This window comes from Toxoplasma gondii, chromosome XI, assembly GCF_000006565.2.
Source record: "Toxoplasma gondii ME49 chromosome XI, whole genome shotgun sequence".
NCBI lineage: Eukaryota > Apicomplexa > Conoidasida > Eucoccidiorida > Sarcocystidae > Toxoplasma > Toxoplasma gondii.
Window position 1 is genome coordinate 2,752,673 of NC_031479.1, and position 18,503 is coordinate 2,771,175.

The 18,503-nt window shown below is 51.2% G+C and overlaps 3 protein-coding genes across 3 annotated transcripts; 2 read left to right on the forward strand and 1 right to left on the reverse strand.

Annotated features, from left to right (window-relative positions):
* Positions 1-718: 718 nt before the first annotated feature.
* On the reverse strand, positions 719-10,880 carry TGME49_312520 (tRNA dimethylallyltransferase). Its single transcript, XM_018782720.1, has 13 exons — positions 8,964-10,880; positions 8,251-8,388; positions 7,454-7,607; positions 7,222-7,283; positions 6,551-6,601; positions 6,294-6,370; positions 5,611-5,698; positions 4,765-5,098; positions 4,109-4,414; positions 3,463-3,522; positions 2,559-2,621; positions 1,933-2,038; positions 719-1,482 (listed from the first exon to the last, which is right to left on the reverse strand). The coding sequence occupies exons 1-13, from the start codon at positions 10,131-10,133 to the stop codon at positions 1,290-1,292; spliced, it is 2,802 nt and encodes a 933-aa protein (XP_018635473.1). The 5' UTR covers positions 10,134-10,880; the 3' UTR covers positions 719-1,289.
* Positions 10,881-12,617: 1,737 nt separating this feature from the next.
* On the forward strand, positions 12,618-14,986 carry TGME49_312530 (splicing factor, CC1 family protein; the record flags this gene model as incomplete). The annotated part of the gene is made up of 2 exons (XM_002364434.1): positions 12,618-14,171; positions 14,434-14,986. The coding sequence occupies 2 exons, from the start codon at positions 12,618-12,620 to the stop codon at positions 14,779-14,781; spliced, it is 1,902 nt and encodes a 633-aa protein (XP_002364475.1). The 3' UTR covers positions 14,782-14,986.
* A 1,038-nt stretch (positions 14,987-16,024) lies between these two features.
* On the forward strand, positions 16,025-17,985 carry TGME49_312540 (hypothetical protein). The gene is made up of 13 exons (XM_018782721.1): positions 16,025-16,193; positions 16,251-16,401; positions 16,459-16,478; positions 16,538-16,577; positions 16,631-16,698; positions 16,754-16,845; positions 16,899-16,959; positions 17,015-17,048; positions 17,110-17,153; positions 17,213-17,275; positions 17,333-17,386; positions 17,445-17,465; positions 17,522-17,985. Exons 1-13 carry the CDS (start codon positions 16,031-16,033, stop codon positions 17,602-17,604), a joined length of 894 nt encoding a protein of 297 aa, XP_018635472.1. The 5' UTR covers positions 16,025-16,030; the 3' UTR covers positions 17,605-17,985.
* Positions 17,986-18,503: the final 518 nt, after the last annotated feature.

Consider the following 18,503-nt stretch of genomic DNA (forward strand, 5'->3'; position numbering starts at 1 on the left):
ACTGCACGATGCAACTGGAACAAAAAACGATCCGTCAGCGTGTGCGTGCAGATGTGTACGGTCTTTTCCACCGTCAGCTACAGTGAGAATGTGAACTTCTGCTCGAAGTCGTGAATGCACAGTCGTGGGATTGTCCACTAGCAGGAAATTCATAACCTTATCACTGGCATTCGGATACTCAGCGCCGGTCCTGTTTGCAAAAGCGATTCCCCGAAAAAAAGACGGCACTTTCACGGTCAGTTTCTCTTGTACGCTGTCCTGCCGTTGTCTGTAGCTACCATGAGGAGTAGCTTGTGGAACGAAAGTCGAGAGACAACTTAAGATTCCACACCAGAACAGACGACTCGAAGCTCCATCAGACACTTTTTGTAACAGCTTTTCGCAACGAACACTGAACAACCTCGTACATGACATGCGGTCTACCGTCTTCACAGCTCATATGCTAATACTTGACGCCCCTACTTTCACATAAGAGGTTCTATCTTTCTGATTCAAAAGATCGTTCTTCCGCTGATTTTTCCGCTTAGACCTATCTACTCGTTCGTGAACCAGAAGCAGATCCTCCTCTGATGTCGCCATCTGACTATTTTTTTACAATACGGCAAGCACTCTGTCGGGGCAACTATGGAATTACGGCGAAGGAAAACTGGTCGTTTTAAATGGTGAGATGCCAATTTCAGTCAAAAGCAACTGAGTCTAAAGTCAAAGCGTTTTCAGTGGCCGATCTACGATTCTGCCTGAAGAACGTAAAACTCGCAGCTACACCATATACTGTTGGTCTGTACCACAATGTCTGTGTGTAATCAGTTTTCGATTGGGGACTTTCAACTTCACCGAGAATTGTTCTTTCTGTACTATCAGATCTTCTTTTATCGATTTGAGATATCAATTCTCAATACATGCATAGGTACCATGGGAATGTAGTTTTACCTCCTGCACGAGGTCCCAGGTCTGTTGGTCGGGCGCAAAGATCCAGTACTAGCCGTATAGGTACCTAGCCCTCTAAGTAGCCCTATTCGCTAATAACGCATTGTAAAGATTTCTCACAGAAACCTATTAAAAAAACCGGCGCAACAGTTAAGTGACTCGGTAACGCAAAACAGCAGGTCTCAGCGCCGCCACTGTTTAGGACGGAAGGGAGAACTTGCTTTGCCCTTGTCGCACAGTATATTAGCATTCTGTTTCTTCGGACTTTGACAAGGACGCATCTCTCTCCATTGTCTCTTGCGAGTGTTTTAAAAGTTCTTCTTCCCTGTATTTCTCTCGTTGGTACGCGTCCCTAAAACCCCTTAGCACTCTGATTTTTCGTTGGCTGAAATGGAAACTTCTATCGCCTTTGTCTCCTGCTCCTCGGTGTTGTCCAAGTCCTTCTTCCCTGCATTTTCCTTCTTCGTGCGAGCCCGGTGAGCTTTCGACTTCACGTGGTCCAGCCAGTCTGTCTCGCCAATGCATGTTCGATTGCACAGGGTGCACGTTCGCGGTCTGCATGCGACCGTGAAAGGAGAATAGAGAAACGAAGGTCGACGACAGGCGTTTTTCCGGCAAGAGAACACAGCGGCAGACTCGCAGTGACAAAGCTGGGTGTCTGCATCTCACCATGGAAGTACATTCAGGATCCTGGGTCATGTTGTATATCTCCGTCAAACTCAGTATCCATACCTATGAATATATATATATATATATATATATATATTTATATGGGAAGTAGATAGGCGCACAGTTACATGCGTCCAGATGTAGCGTACGTGCAGACGAAGTGGCGGAATGCACACACGGAAGTGACCTCACCAAACAAACACTGAAAATATGCAGAAATAACCAGACGAGTGAATGGAGCTGAATATATAAACGCATGAATATATAGGTGATTCGTGGTCGAAGTCACAATTGAATTCGCATCTTTATGAAGACGAAAGAAAGTGAATTCCTCACCGGTTGAGACCGCCGTCGACCCACGGGTCTTTTCCTATTGTGGACGCGACACCTGAAGCTTGCCCAGACAGAGCCTTGAGTCTCTCGCGTTTAGCTTTTTCTGCTTCTGAAAACGTGGCAAAGCATGCACACTATTAGACATGCTGTGATGCTCGAAAAGCACTACTAATACCCTGCTTTTCCTTAGTAAATTTGAATTTAACATGACTTCTTTTCTCTCACATCGGAACGAAGACAACAGCGAGACGCTTGAGCGCCGTCTAGCCCTAGTGTATCGGAAACGGGTGCAATGTCAAGAACGAAAAGAGGATGCGTTTTGCATGCATGCACAGGCTGCGAACCGAGGCAATCAAAAAAAAGGGGAAGAGCACCAGAGTCACAAGAACCGCGCTTGCACTCTTCGGAATACCGGCGGGAGCCTAGATGGACGTGTACCTCCACCTCCCATCGACACTGATCACTTCACCTGTAGAATTCTACGCATTCATAAACTATACGAGCAACAGCCTCTGGCATTTACCGAAAGTGGAAAAAACTGAGAAGAAACGCCGAAAAAGCTGGGAGCAGTTCTTCCTGGGACATCGGGATCTCTCTGAGATTTGGAGTGAAGGCGGCGAAAGACTCACCAGACAGGTGTGCAGCTGCAGCATGAGGATGGTCCTCCGTGAAAGGCTTGTTGTTGAGGAACTCTGAGGAAGAAGCAGAGAAGAGCACTGAAAAAACTGAAGGTTCGCTGCGTCTGCCTAAGCCTTCGCCACTCTCAGATTCATTGATTTCTTCTACTTTCTCGTAGAAGATCGGATACTCCGCATACAGCAAAGGGGAAGGCGCACTAACATCCGAAGAATTTTGCGTTCAGTTCTCAATCTCAACGTTTTCCTTCTGGTTCTGCCGTACGAAGGAAGTTTAAAAAGCGGCTACTTCATTCGAACAAGAGGCATGTTACTTCCACGGCTAGACGCTGCAGGAGAGGGGAGGCATGACTCTCTAAAGCTCGTCGCTCTTTTGGGCTTCTTGAAACGACCCACGCATGAGCGTCCCCGACCGCTGTGCCCCGTGTCGAAGCTGGACTTCTCGAATTTTCAAGAAAAGGAAATGGGCATATGTGATAAAAAAAACAAACATGGCGAGCCGGGAGTCACAGAGAGCACTGCGAGAAAAACGATGCGCCACGGGATGCGGAAAAATCGAGAGCGACAGAGACACAGGACGCCACAAGAAAGAGAAACAGGAAACAATACGGCCTTCCGAGACCAAACTGAAAGATACACGTGCTGGATTAAATATTCTACCAGTGTTCCTATTTCTTGGAAGCAAGAAACAAAAGGGTAAACTCAAAGACATTGTTGCCAACAGAATAACACGAAATCCCATGAAACTGGATTATATATGCATATAGATATAGATAGACAGAAAGATAGTTAGGCGTGGCCAAGGGAGTGGCGAAAAATTGAGGGCGGAAACGAAGGTGAAGGCCATGAAAAACGAAACGCGAAAGAGGAACCTGTGTTTGAAGAAAGGCGCGCCTACCGTGGACAATTCGAATCGCAGGCTCGTGCGTTTCGTCGTGCCACGCTTGTTCGTTCTCAGCTGAGATAAACAAGCAAATCCGTGACGTCATCACAGATCTCTTTGGGGCAACAAACGACGCGAATAAATGTAGGTGTTTCGTCCACATGTCGGCCACAAAGTGCCACCGCCCCACTGTTCTTTGCATGCAAGACACGGTAAGGAAAAGAGATTCGCAACGATCGCCAGGCACAGTATGCGCCTCCTGTTGCCTGTCTCCTTTTCCACCATTGATCATGACTTCTAAAGTTCGAAAAAAGAACTTCGTTTCTTTCGGAGAAAGAAATGTTCTGCCGCAGATCGCCACAGTGCGACCGCTGCCTTGATTGCCGGAGGAAAGCAATGAGAGAAGCAAGGTCGATACGCACAGAGAAACGAGGGTCTTGTACAACCTTGTTTGACGCTTGTGGAGTATCACTGTGTATCTCGGCAGTGCAATTCCACAACAAGGGGAAGAGCACAAAACGATTCACACCATCAGCATTCGCGATGACGAGTTTTTCGACTGCTGCCGTTGAAAGGTGTAAGTGCGAGCACGGGCAGAAACTGCAGAGGACGTCGAGACGCGAGTCGCAACACTTGCCGCCCCGCTGGGGTAGGAACTCACCGTGGCTGGTGTCGAGGAGATAGAGAGGCAAGTGCTGCTGGCGAAGAAGAAATTTGTTGACAATCCAGCGGCGCTGCTTCTTCGCGTACTGGCACGACCGCGTCACCAGGCAAGCTGCCGCAGAGGCCAGTGTTGGCGGACACAGAGTGCCCGCGGGACATCCAAAGCGACAGGAAGAACTATCCGAGAGCGTCGATGAAGAAGAGCAAGACGAAGACCCAGTAGAAGCGGAAGTGGAAGCGGTCGGTGTCTGTTGACGTTGTTTTTGTCTTTGGTGAAGCAGGAAGGGGATGAATTCTTTGTAGCCTGGAGAGAAGGACAGACGTCTGCGAGGAAACACCATGACGCGACTGTGCGTGCATCTCTTTCTCCTCAGCTGCCCAACTCGGGGGTCCCCACCAACTCCTTAGTCTGTTCATGCATTCTCCGTCAACGCTTTCCCCACTTCGTTTCGTGCTTCCTTTTCTCCCTCGTTTCGTTTCAAACACACCGAGAGACTGCAGTGCCGCGGCCTGGACTCCAGCGAGAGACAGAGAAAACCCCTGGTGTTTCTGAGAGTCCGTCGCCCACCTCCCTGGACTCGTCAGACACAGCATCCGAGTGTGCATCTATTCACTCCTCAATCCATTCACTCTCACTCTCTCCTTTCGTCTCACCTATACTCTGAAGCACTCCAGGCAATCTCGTCTCGCCTCCAGCGGCAGGCTCTGCTTTTCGAGAGGCCCTGTCCTCGCACGCACTGTCTCCGCTTGTCTCCACAAGCGTGGTGTCTCCCTTGGCGTCGCCTGGAACGGTCGCAGCCGTCGCGTTTCCGTCGGAGGAGACACCGCGCTCAGCCGTCGTCTTCACCCGTTTTTTCTCCGGTTCTCTTCCTGTCTCCTTCGCGCCTTCTTCGGGAGCCGTAGAGTCTGAAACACGAGCTCCTTCTCCGCGGCCCTCGTAGAGGCCTAAGGTGTCGAGCAGCCACTCGCACTCCTGGAGGAGCCCAGCCTGTTTGCGTGGCATGTGTGCACAGGACACAGACGAGAGAGGCGGCGGTTGACGAGGAACTCAAGAGTTCTTCAGAGAAAGCTGCCAGCGCATGACGCGTGTCAAGGAGGTCACACAGTGCCGAAGCTGTGAGCACTACGGGGCGCGAAGGCGGGGCAGAACGGCGACAGGAAGGAAGCAAACAGGACGCCTGCGTCTACAAGATACACCTTTTCTGGGCGGTCTGCCTACACACAGATGCGTGCAAGTGTCTTGTGTGGAAATGAGGACTACTGCGGGTTTAGATCTTGAAAGCAAACAGGAGAAGGAAGAAGCAGTCGAGCCAAGCTTGTGGTGGCCGTAGCACGGGAGGAACGCCACCCCACGGGAGCGACCCCGTGGCCACAAGGAGAGAAGCCGAACTTGCAAAAGCGGACACTCAGGCGAAGAGCTGGAAGCGATCAAGAAAAGAAGCCTATGAGACCGAAATAGCGCGTAAAGATAGGTGGAATGAGAACGCGAGATCCACCCACTTGAAGCATTTGCTCGACTCGTTTTTCTAGTCTGCGTCGATGGACTGCTTCGTCCCTGCAGTCGAGCCAGAGAATGCAGCTAGGGTACCTGAGCGCAGACAGCGACCCCACATTATCCCCTGCAGTGCTTCCAGAGAGAAACAAAACGGCACGAAAAAACGCAGATGACGTAGAGCCTCTCTCGTCCCCCGAGTAAACGCACACTTCCGTCTCGGCCTCATGGCCTTCACACGTTCGTCTGAAAAGCGATTTCGAGCTATCGAATGCTCTATCTGGGTCAATGCATGCATAGGCCTTCTGCCTCATTTCCACAACGACCTCGACTCGGGAAAACAAACTCTCTCCAGAAGAGTCCAAGTAAGTCTGTGGAGCGTGACGGCGAGACGCGACCTTGTTTCCTCATGTTTAGCTCCCGTTTTTCAGAGAGACCGAACACGAAGAACCGGAGTTTCTTAAAGCTTTTTGAAAAGCTACGTTTTGTTCATAGCAGCGTGGATGGGGAGTCCTAAAGCCTCGCGTGTCCTTCTTGATCGGGTGGAGCACCCGCGTGAGAGTAGCTTCAAACAGAAAGAAGAGCGAACGGCTGTCTTCAGATAAGCTGAAGAGAACGGAGTCCATGCTCCCCAAAACGGTGGTCCTGAACTCGTTCCGGACAGCGCAACAGAACGAAACACGACGCCTACCTCAGACCTTCTCGAATGCTCGCTTCGCGTTCCCGACGCATGAGTTCGCTGTGAGGCACTCCTGTGCTCTGAGTCGTCTGAAGATTCATCAGAGAGAAGACCCAGAAAATCGAAGGAAAGACTCACAGAAACAAACTAACGAATTTAAAGTCAGCAGTCCGCTAATGCTTCGGGTTTAGACACGCAGACACAGACGTCAACAGAACCGCTGTTTATCTGCGATTTCTTTCTCTTCTGCCTTTCTCCCTGTATCCGACCTCGATGCTGCGTATGATGCGTCGCTTGTCTCTCGGATGCAAGTGAGCTGCCTGAAGACACCAGAACGAGGCAAGATCCACAGCCATGCAGTAAGTTTGAAAATGGGTATATCTGGTGTAGCATTGAAAACACTTTATTGCCAAAGAGGCCGTGCAAATTCTACTTTCATATAACTTGAATACGGGATATAAAAGAGAAAGACAATTGATACGACTCGCAGGACACCCTCCACAAAGAAAACGTTCTCCTCAACCTACAAGTGACACTATACGTTCTCCAATCGGTCGATGATTTGCGGTGCAAAAGCCTTTCGTCTCCCCTCGTAAGTCCCCTGGAGCTCCTAGTTTTCTCTTATATGCACGGGCGTCTGAATTTGGTCTCTCCGGAAAGAAGCTCAGCACGAGTCTTGCTACATCCATTCGATTGACACTTTGTTACAGAGAAGAGAGATGGAAGGAGAGAGCGAAAAGACAAAAAAAGAGGAAAGTACTCCAGCTGCGGCCTTGATCCTGGAGTTGGCCAGGAAGACACAACGAAAGCACACAGATCACCCGGCACCCGTTGATTCTCAGCATATGTTTCAATAAGTTCGAGGCATCAATAAAGATTCGATTCCTTTCATACTCCCTGCAAAACATCTTTGCTGCACCTATCGCCACAGCGCACATACCCTTTCAGGATCGAGTTTTTTCAGTTCCGCATAGAGTGTCTCGGTGGAGAATCCGTCGAGCGCTGCAGACAAAACCCGCGGAAAAACCTGCGAAACGGAGGTTGCTTAGGCGAGGAAGAGATCCGAAAAGTCAATAACCGAGAGGAGAACAAGGGTGCTCCAGAAGGAGCGAAGAAGGCAGATAGCACGGCAGGCACAGAAGAGTGGTTACGTCACAAAAAAGAAAGCTTACGCGAACAGGAACCGCTTGATTTGTCTTGCATCTCCGATTCCAAGTCCTCGTGCAAATAGCGGTCCAGAAGCGAACGCCAGAGAAGGTGTTGGAGATACAGCTGAGTCCCGCCCACGACGATGGGCAAGACACCTCGCGCATGCAGAGCCTCAATCTGAAGGAAAACGAGATCGCAGTTAGTTACGGCTAACGTTCTTAGCCGAGCATCAGCTTAGGCGCACAGATGGGCATCACGAATCAGTGCATGATTTGTACGTACCTGCCTCGCCACAGTGGTACCTACCGCATTAAAGATCTTAGGAGCTGTACGAATAGCAGTCACCACTGGCATAGCTTAGAAGTCTGCGCGTGCGACTACTGGTAGAGCAACAGGCATCACGTGATGCGCCTAACCGAAAACGCAGGCTAAGATAAAACACAAGTGTCTCGTGGCGTAGCTAGAAAACGAAGTCTTTAGCTGAAATGAAAAAGTCGGGAGAAAAAAGGCGAAGCAGAAGGAAAACAATGAAAGAAGCGAAAGAGGGGAAACTGACTCTCGCTGTTTTTAGTATCTCCTTTTATATTTAATTTGAGTTATACACCTCTGCATCACAAAGCAACTTCGCGAATGGAGAGTGGAAGGTAGAGAAGCGAATTAACAGAGAAAGGGCTATGGCATCTGCTCCACGACAGGTGTGGAAGCATCCAGAAAAGCACGAAGAAGAAGAGGCACAGCAGAGAGAGGCACTCCGTTATCCTAAAGGCAATAAGAAAAGCGTTCGTCTTTGGAAAAGGAAAAATGCAAATGGCCAGCGTACCGTTTGAGTTGCCAGCTGGAGAAAGCGCAAGACGCTGAAGTGAGAGTCGACATCGCAGATGTCCAGCAGATGGTGTGGCACTTGTTTCTGCTCTTCTACGGAGGCTTTTGCAGTCGCGATGTCACAGCCTTTGTAGACCTGGAGAGAATAAATGGCAGGAGGCCGCGCACGGACTTGAGTGAATACAGGGTATCCCCTCAGGTTGTCCTTCTCCCTTTCTCCTTCTTTCTCCTTCTTTCTGCTTCTCTCTCATTCTCTCTCCTCCTTTCTTCTTTCTCCTTTCTTCCTTCTCCTTCCTTCTACGTTCTGTCTCCTTCCCGGATTGCTTGTTCCTGTTTTTCAGTCTCGTTCTGAGTATGTCTGTCTTTTCATCCGCCCCCCCCCTGCTTCGCCACAAGTCTCTGCAAAAGGGATCCGCAATCCAGAACCGTACAACAAAAATCGAGAAAACGGAGCACTTAAAAGAGCTCCTGGGATACCGAGTGTGACTCCAGTTGTCGTCCGCCCCGCGTTCGTCGTCTCTTTCTCGACGCTTTTTCCCCTCTTCCCTGCGGTGTCTCAGCGTCTCGCTCTCGCGCTCCTCGATGTGCGCCAAACATATGCCAGCGCGTAAGATCGTCGAAGCTAACGGTGTGCTCCTGATGTCAGGAGACGAGCCGAGCTGGAAACAAGAAATCTTCTTTGCTCTTTCGCTCGACAGGTTCGTCCCTCACCTGCATAGAATCCGCACTGACAATTTCGGCCGCCTGGCCTCTGCGCTGAAGAGCGAGAGCGACTTCCACACTCAGGCGAGTTTTTCCGACGCCCGTCGGACCCAGGATGAACACCACGCCCCGAGAGGGGACAGCCGACGCAAGCGGAGGCGCCACAGAGGAGACAGAGGAACTCGGAGACGCAGAGGCAGAGGACCGCGACGGAGAAGCTGGAGATGAAGCGGGAAGTGATGAGGAAGAGAAAGAAGAAGACAGAGTTGAGGAAGAAGATGGAGATGTAGAGGAAGCCTGAGTTGAAGAGGAAGAAATAGAGGGCGGCAACGAGGCACAGGCAGACAGCGAAAGCAAGAAAGAAGGAAATGTAGAAAGGGAAGTCGATGGCGAGGCCGGAGAAGCGAAACCGGACGCAGGAGCGAAAGAAGCAGATTCCTCAAAGTGTCGCTTGTCCTCCTGAACACTGGTCACTGACAGACGGAGAGGCAAGAGTCTCTCGCTGAATTTCTTGGGGAGTTTTTCTGAGAAAATACCGCTGCAGCCAGCAGACATCGACGTCGAGTGGGGCACTGTTCTTCTTTCGCCTTTTGATCCACATGAGTGGATTCGCTCTGAGAGAAGACAGGAAGAGCGAAGGATGCGTTCCTCCATTCTCGCGAAGCCTGAAGAACGAGTTATGTGACTCTCACGCGCAAATAAGAGGCGAGGGCAAAGGGTCTTCTCACATCTCGAGGTGCGCCAGCTCTCAGTTCTCAAACCGGTTCTTTGTCTTGGGGGGCGGTTGTGAGATGCGGCCGACAAAGAAGGACGCCCAGAAAAGAGAAATGAGGGGGGACAAAACGAAGCAAGAAGAGACGACGCATGAGAAGAAAGTCGGGGGCACAAGACGCCTCCCCTCTGGGGGGTGTCGACTACGCTTACGCAAGAGAGGGAGACAAAGGCGGTATCGCCAGCGGACCGCGTCGACAGAGAAGAGCCTAAGACACTGGAAGAGAGGCAGAGGCAGGCGAGGAAGAAGAGAGAAAGGAGAGACTGAGAAGCGGAGGAGATGAATGAAGATGTGAGCGAAACGCCGCAGACAGACGCGTTCACGAGAGACATATGCAAAAGCAGGCACACGCGGACGGCCACCAGAGAAAATAAAGATGTCAAAGCGTGGAAGGGGGACGAGCGCATGATGTGAAACAGTCTCCCGCCTGTCGGATGAAGATACAGTGGATCACGCTGGAACAGGAAAGGAAGCAGCGTCTCGTGGGGAGGCTCCAGAAGTGATTGTATTTTTTTCTCTTCCTCGTTGCTGACGTTGCTGATCGGTGATTAAAACTGTGTTTGGGAAGAACACTCCCACCGACGCTTCCCGCTTCTCATTACAACAGAAGTAGGAGATACGAGACTCAGATCGCAGGGAAGACCAGGCAAAGATCCATGTCTCTTCGAGTTAACAAGCGGAAACGACAGCCGAGTAAAAACAGTTGACGCCGCCTGCGAGCCGCTGTTCAGTAAAAGCTCTCTTCTCGTCGCTCTTTGCCACGGAGCAGCGCATCCGAAACACCCCTCGCTCTCGTGGGTTGGCGCATTCACAGGAGACAAAAAGTCGAGCGCAGCATCAGTCCAGCTGTTTTCGCAAAAACTCTGGCGGACACGCCAGAATTGAAGGAATCCAAGTTCGCACAGCGTAGCTTCCATGTATCCTCCATTAAAGAATCAAGCTCTGTACAACTCTATAGACCAGAGAGTCGCTTTACAAGTTAAACACTCCAGGATTCCTGATGAAGCAAGGCACCTCGTCAGAAGGCATTCATATTTGTGACAAGCATAGGCTGGAGCTGTCAAGAAGCGTTGTTGTACAGGGCATGAACTGAGATGGTTAAAACAGTGAAGACAGACTATTGGCTAGCTGCATTGATAGCCAAAACATGATTTGATTTGCAATTCTCGAATAGACTTGAACTTTTAGGTGAAGAAACTAGACGTTTTCTGTTTTCGGGAGAGACAGAAGGGCCCCTGTACGAGTCGACACAGGAGACACCGTCAAGCCTGGCCCCCCGGATGCATGCTGCGGCTTTCTAGCTCTTCCTACAACTGTGGTAAACAAGACTCGGCGCGCATAAACTGACAAAGAGGCGACAATCCAAGGAATAGAGACAAAAAGAGTCGAGTGAAAGCAGGGGAGGGTGTTTTTCCTCCTTTTCCTTCCTTCCTTTATTCTTGTCTTGCTCGTATCTCGATTCTGAACGACGTGCGGCGTGCACGCGCACCTTCTGGGGGCGTTTCGACTATAAGCCGAGGGAACGCGCGTCCGTTACATGTCTGGACTGTGGGTGCCCCAAAAAGGTCGTGGAAAAAGAAAAAGAGGCTGTTGAGAAGAAAAGATGCTCTTCGCTCTCACTTCTCTCTCGTCTAACCAAACTTTGGCTTTTCACCGCACCGATTTTTGATTTTGGCTCGTCTGGCGTACACCAACTCGTTTTTGAGAGGTCCTGGCGTATCTCTCGTCCACCAGGAACCGCGAGGTTCGTTCCTGCCAACTCTTTTTTGTGGGGGGTTTTTCTTTCGCGCCGGACTCTTTTCTGAGAGAAAGGGCACTTTTTCCGAGGAAAGAAGGCAGACGTAGAGAGGGCGAAGGTGTTCCTCTGTCTGGGCTTCGTTCCGCCTTTCTTCTCCGGGCGGGACATCGGGGGCATTAGCGGAACACTGCAGCAGTCACGAACTTCCTGAGCTTACCTGGCACACTTCTGTCAACGTTTTCCTCTCAGTTTCGTCAGTCTGTGCAAAAAGAGGAACTTGACATCGGAGTGGGGACGGAGTTGGCGATGGAGAAAATTCATCGGGCCTGCTGAAAGAGTCGTTGGGTTCGACGTGGTGCACATGCAGATATAGATCAGGAGCGTTGTCTGCACGCCGTCTTCTCTTCTCGGATTGAAAAACTCAAGCAAGTTCCAGCTACACAAAGGGGAATTGCGCGACGGCGTTTCTGGTGCTCTAACTCAAGTCGTCTTTTTCAGGCGAAAGTCTTCATTTCGTTTCTTTCCCGGGAGTCCACCGCCCCCGACCATCTTCGTTGTACAACACTCCTTCTCTCTTCCCTGGATCTCGTCTCCTCTGACTCTGTTCTTGCCTCTCCTTTCTGCCCTACCACCGCCCCTCAGTCCCCCTTATGTATGCTATACATCCCCTATTGTATCCCAACTCGAAGATTATCTCACTGCCTCGACAGTGCATGTTGCTTTACGGGTGAATTTTCCCTTCCATTTCTTCTAGTCTACTAAAAGGGTGCTTTTTTCAAGAGCCCCGGCCAAGGTGCTCCCTGCTCTTTTCTGGTGTGCATGGAGGTCGTTTTTGCGTATTCGGGTGGAAAAAGAGAACGTGGCCGTTGTTTTTGAGCGGAGATACACGTTCATTCTTCGTCTTTAAATTCGAGAATCTGTAAGCTGATGGGAGGAAATAGGCGCTTTGATATGTGTCTGTTGTAAAGAGTTCGGTACATAAAGACTGTCGTCACGAAACGGGGAGTCGTGAAACCGTCACGGGAATCGCCGATGAAGACGTGAACCGTTTAGTTTTCTGTATACGAGCCTGTCTGGCTGTCGTGTGTGGCCTCTTCTTTCCGCTCCAGTCGTTTCCTTTTATAATTGCAACACACTCTTCCACTCCAGGAAAATGGGCGACCTCGATTTTGACGAGGTAGAGAAGCTCCTGGACAGTCGGGACGTGGGGCGGGACAAAGAGGGGAGCACGCACCGAGAGAACGAGGAGAAGCCTGTGAACAACGAACGGAACGAGAGAGCAGGCCCCTCCAAAGCCACCATAGGTCCGCCGTCTCGACGGGGCGGTGCTCGAGGTGGGGACGACCGAGGCTCGCCTTCTCGTTCTCCAGGCCCCAACAAAATCAGGGGGAGGAGTGGACGCGGAGAAGACGGACGGGGACCAAGAGGAGGCAGTGGCACAAAGAGGGAGGGTTTAAGCAAGAGAGAAAAAGAAGGAGCCTACCACAGGGAGTGGCCCAGCGGGTCGGGGTACGGCAGGAGGGATGACCATGATGACAGATGGAGAGGACGGCGTGGAGACGACCGGCATAAAGGCCCTTCGCGATCCATGCGCAGCAGGAGCAGGGACAGAAGGCGGGGTTCCCGAAGCCCGCACTACGGCCGCGAAAGCCGGGGGGGACCCGGCGGCCGGGGACCAAGTCCTGGCACTCTTCGGGACGAGGCAGTGTACATTAGGATGCGGCGAGAAAGAGATGAACAGCAGAAGAAACAGCGCGAGGACGAACTGAAGAAGCGTGAAGTCGAGGAGGCTCGCCGTGACGACCTCACTGTCCTCGTCCTGAATCTGTGCTTAAAAGCAGAAGAGAAACATATTTACGAGTTCTTCTCCGCGAATGCGGGAAAGATTCGGGACATCCAGTTGATTCGGGACCAACGGTCGGGCACTTCCAAAGGTGTTGCATATGTCGAATTCTATACTCAAGAGAGTGTGATCAAAGCGATGGCTTTGAACGGCATCGCGTTCAAGGGACAGCCGCTTCGAGTGCAGGCATCGATGGCTGAGAAGAACCGCGCCGCCCGCGCAGCGAAACAGCAGCAACAAGGTGGGGCGGCGGCCGAGTCGGCGGTAGTGAGCATTCCAATGAGAGTGTATGTGGGCGGACTGGTTGACAACCTTGCGAAGATTCAAGAGGAAGATCTTCGAGTGCTCTTCGGGCCTTTTGGACGCATCAACGAAGTCGAGATCCCGAAGGACGCAAACACAGGGGGACTCCGGGGGTACGGTTTCGTGACCTACGCGTCTGCTGCTGACGCCCACGAAGCCATGCAGCACATGAACAACTTTGAGTTGCTTGGCCAACAACTCAGAGTTGGCTACGCTGCTGATGGTGTTCGCGGTAGCGCCACCGAGGGTACGCTCCAGCAGGCGGCAGCAGCGGCTGCACTTCAGCAGCAGCAACATCAGCTGGTACCTCCCCCTCAGGTTTCCCAAGAAGCTGTCCTTGCGCAGCAGCTGGCAGCCCAAGCTGCGGCTGCGAAACAGGGTGCACAGCCTCTTGGAGCCGTCGACGAGACCAAAGATCTCCAAGAGAAGGACGAAGACGATGGTCTGGACGACGATGATGGAGATAAGGGCTTGATTCATGGGAGAGACCACAAACAGGCGCTGATGCAAAAGCTGCTCAACCGAGACGCTGGCTCGTCTACCAGCTCCGCAGCAACTCAGGTGAGTTGTTGAAAGCCATAGTCAACGTGACAAGTGGCTGAGTTTTCCATGCGGTGTAATGGTGACTGGTGGCGCTATCAGTTCGAGTCCCAATGCGTTGTTATTAATAGCGTTTCACACCTGGTGGAGGGTGTGATGCAAGCGCATTTGTCCAGTTAGAAGCTGGCAGCAGACATCGCTGAAGGAGAATCTGGTCACTTCAGGGGTCTATTAGGTCAAGTCGCTTTGATTTGTGTTGTTGTGTTGCTGCCGATGTCTGCAGAGTGGCTTCCTCCCCGCGAGCAACGGAGCATTGTTTGCCGACAACGCGACAGGCAGTTGTAACGTCGTTCTGCACAATATGTTTGCTGCCAAAGACGTGAATTTGAAGGAAGACCCACATTTCTTCTTAGACCTTGGAGACGATGTTCGCGATGAGTGCAAGAAATTCGGCTCGGTAGAGAAGGTATGGATCGACGAGCGCAACGTCGACGGCAATGTCTGGATCCGGTTCGCCCACCCGGATCAAGCCCGAGCTGCTTTTGGTGCCCTCAACGGACGATACTTTGCCGGAAAGCCGATTAGTGCAGAGTTCATTAGTGATGCAGTGTGGTCAAGCACCTGTTCATGAATGCAGCGATCATACGGACTGTGCATCAAGATGAAAAGGGAACCTGAGTCTCGCCGCTGTCGCTTGTCTCGACAGTTGCCAGCGGGGACAGACCCTGGTTTCTACATCCTACGTCCATCTGAGGCACTGGAGATGCGGCAAGCCGGGATCGGTGTCCACATCTGCGCCATCGGGGTGCAGTCCGGGCTTTTCAGTTGCCGAGGACACGAGATTCTGGATGGGCACACGTAGTACGGGCAGCGTTCGCCTTTTTTGAAAGCCGTGCTACCTTCACCATTGAGTGACGTTGCTTGTCCCCACTGTTGTATCGTGAGTTGGTGACTTGGCGAGCATACAACAGACTCTTCCTAGAAAACCTTCCGTCCCAAGCATCGTGTGAGTGGTAGAAAGTATGCGGCATTTTTCAATGTTTTGGATGCCGTGCTTCAATAAACCTGAAAAGTGGAAAAATTACAGCTTCGACTCTGAATTCCTTGCTGATTCACAATCGCCGGTTCGTGGTGTCGGGAAATGTGCCCGACTGAGCTACCAGAACGCACCTTGTCTTGTAGGCATAACTGTGGACCACCACTTCAGGTACGCTTGGGGCGGATCAATGTGGTCGCTGCTCTGTAGCGCTACAGTCGCATCAAAATAGGGCGTCTGCAGGTTGTTCGGCTCGAATCGAACACAGAGACAGCTGGGATAATGAGAGACGTGTGCTTTTTACATTGCGATGTGAACTGAAACCCCCTGTTTTCGGATATGTGGACGCATGCTACCCCTTTGTTGGACACGGCATATGATAGGAGTGTTTCTGAACAGATGTACGGCTAATCATAAAGATGTCCCTTATAGGGTAAAACATACTGGGTGATGGTATTTCTTGCCGAGGTCTACTGATCGCACACAAGAACGCACAACGTCCGCCACCGTTGACTTGTCGCTGAAGGGAATAAGCACATTGGTCCAGCGATGCGCTGTCCTCGCACGGTGCTGGAATGAACATTTCGGTTGCGACCAAGGATGCGCCACTATTCTTGATAGATCTTTTTTCCTGCCTGAGCATTAGCAGCTGCAAGAAAACAGTTTCGTGATCGGATCGCGGAGCTTATAGGTGAACTGGTGTGCCGGCAGTGTCCGTACAGTCCGAACAAATGGGTGCATCAGCAGTGCACCGCAGGCGAAGGGCACCTTGTTTTGCCTTGAAACAATGCAAGGCCGACAATGCTTCTTATGGTTGCGGTGCCACTGAGTTGTATTCAGCATAATGAAGAAGTTTACTGCAGTGTCTTACGTTTTTCTCTCGTCCGGCATGATTGTAGCTAACGCCGGAAGATTTGACCCAACAGTCCTGAGTGTCCTTTCCCACCGGTCTCGCGCGGATGACCAACGGCTAACACGTCCCTGTTTCAATGGTTGCTCCGGACAAGGTTCGCGATTCATTAGCGCTCCACTGTGTTTGTTTAAAGCGTGTGTTTTGGCTCCAGGAGTCTGCACTGTGCAAGGCTGTGCATGTTACCCAGGGTGGAGCGGGGATGACTGCACTGTGCGAGCTTGCCCTTCAAATTGCAACCAGCAAGGAATATGCATTGCCGGAGTATGCAAATGCCTGGACAAATTTGCTGGAGTTGACTGCGGGTAACGGTATTCGTGAGCGCGTGCTGAAGCAGACAACAATATTTCTGGGAAATGCAGCGTTGTCAAATGTGCTAGAAGTACAAACACAAGGCGCTTAGCACACCAGTGAATTCATGAATTGGGGGCTCGTGACCAGACTGCTCCGGGCACGGCGATTGCCAGGGCGGCGAATGCATGTCAGTTAACAATAAAGGCACGGGTGTCACTTTGTTGCAAGCATCGGATGCAGATGTCGTCCGCCTTGGACTGGTCATGACTGTGCAACTCAACGCTGTGCCGACAAGTGCGGTGTACATGGTAAGTCGATATTTGCCGTAATCCTAACCCATTGCTTGTTAGCGACTAACAACAGGGGACTGTGACCCTGCAACTGGTAATTGTGTTTGCCATCCCCATTACGGTGGCGACAACTGTGCTGAGCATCGCTGTCCAAGACTTTGCTCGGTACGCGGACCGGATGCGCAAACAATTCTACTCTGACGCACATCGTCAAACAGGGCAAAGGTGAATGCCTCCCCTCAGGGACGTGCCGCTGTTTCGCTGGATATGTGGGAGCAGGCAAGCGCACCAACATGCGTATTCGCAAAACCAAAAAAGCGTGGTATCTGAGCAGACTGCGGCCGAGAAGCGTGCCCTCATAATTGCAGGTAAAGTTAGTGGAACGCGTACTAGGACGACGCTCCAGAGACTTTGTCGGTGCTTTTTCAGCGGGCGCGGAACCTGCGAAGACGAAGTCTGTCACTGTCTCGAAGGTACGCCGCAGCGAAACTGGTATGAACTCTTCCGCAATGTTCGGACAATGAACGATCAGGCTTTAGAGGCGTCGACTGCTCTTTCAAAATACCGATCGCTGGAAAAGTAAATGCCGGTGCAAGTAATTCGGACACGTAGGAGCTGAGCAGCGTGACAGTTTAGCTGTAATTGTTAACAGGCACAAAATGCCCAGGCGACGGAAAGTGTTCGGGTCGAGGGTCGTGCTACGAAGGTAAGGGTGTATTTCCTTTGTAGGCGTTGGGTAGTTTCCGATGCGCGTTCTGTGTCAGGGACTTGCATATGCAATGCAGGTGAAGAACACACAGGAGGTCTGCAAGCATATAAGTATCAGTCACGTGTCAATCAGGATTTGTTGGGCCGATATGTGACAGGCTGGACCCCACACTGTTTGCGAAGACTTGCCGGTCAAAGAGCATTCTGTATCTGTAGCGGCTGGCGGAAAACTCAACTTGCGCTTTAAGAAACAGACATATCGCTTAAACACGACGACAATGTAGATATTTACAAATACACTTGGTTACAAACCCGTAGCCTGTACAGGGCCCACCAGACACTTTTTTGGAACACACGAAGCATATGGATCAGTGGTGAAACATAATAAATGGAGATGATTCACCGATAACACTGAAACGGGTTCATTTGTGACAGTACATCTGGTATGTGAGCTACCTCCTTCCGTGTGAACTTGAGTGTTCAGTTCATATAATTAGGATATACTTTTTCTGTTGACACCTCTTCCAACTCACCCTCATATCCAATACTACATGAGTGCGTGCACCGTCCTGCTGGAGAAGGTATTCATGTTCGTTTTGCGGGTTGTCAACATTCTACAAGACCAGCTAGTTGTGTCGCGGTACAGTTACTGAGCTGAAACCTGGAATGTTACCCTCACTTCAGCCATGATGCTCCCTGGTCCGCCTTTACAAAGGAAACTCTAAACGATGCTCGTGAAGACGTCAGTCTAGCCTATTCGAGCGAGTTCAATGGCGTTCCTACTATGTTTTGTTTTCTTCGGCGGCGCGCCTTTCACGGTCAGCGCGCTACAGGAGTTGTCATAACGGCGGTATAGCTAGGATTAGAATGGATACACTTTCAAGCAAGCGCCAGAACCTTCCAATGAGGGCAGGAGTTCTTGAAGCCGTGAATGCCTGTCCGGCATCAACCCTTCCCAGTTCCTAGAAAAATTGCTCGTGGCATCTTGACAACGTGCAGATGGAGTAGCGTTACCCCTGTGCGTGGTCGCGAAGACCGGCATAAATTGCCCCCTGCTTATCGCCTTCTGGTTCGTGTTTCTAACAATGACTTGCTTATCTGAGAACAGCCGACCG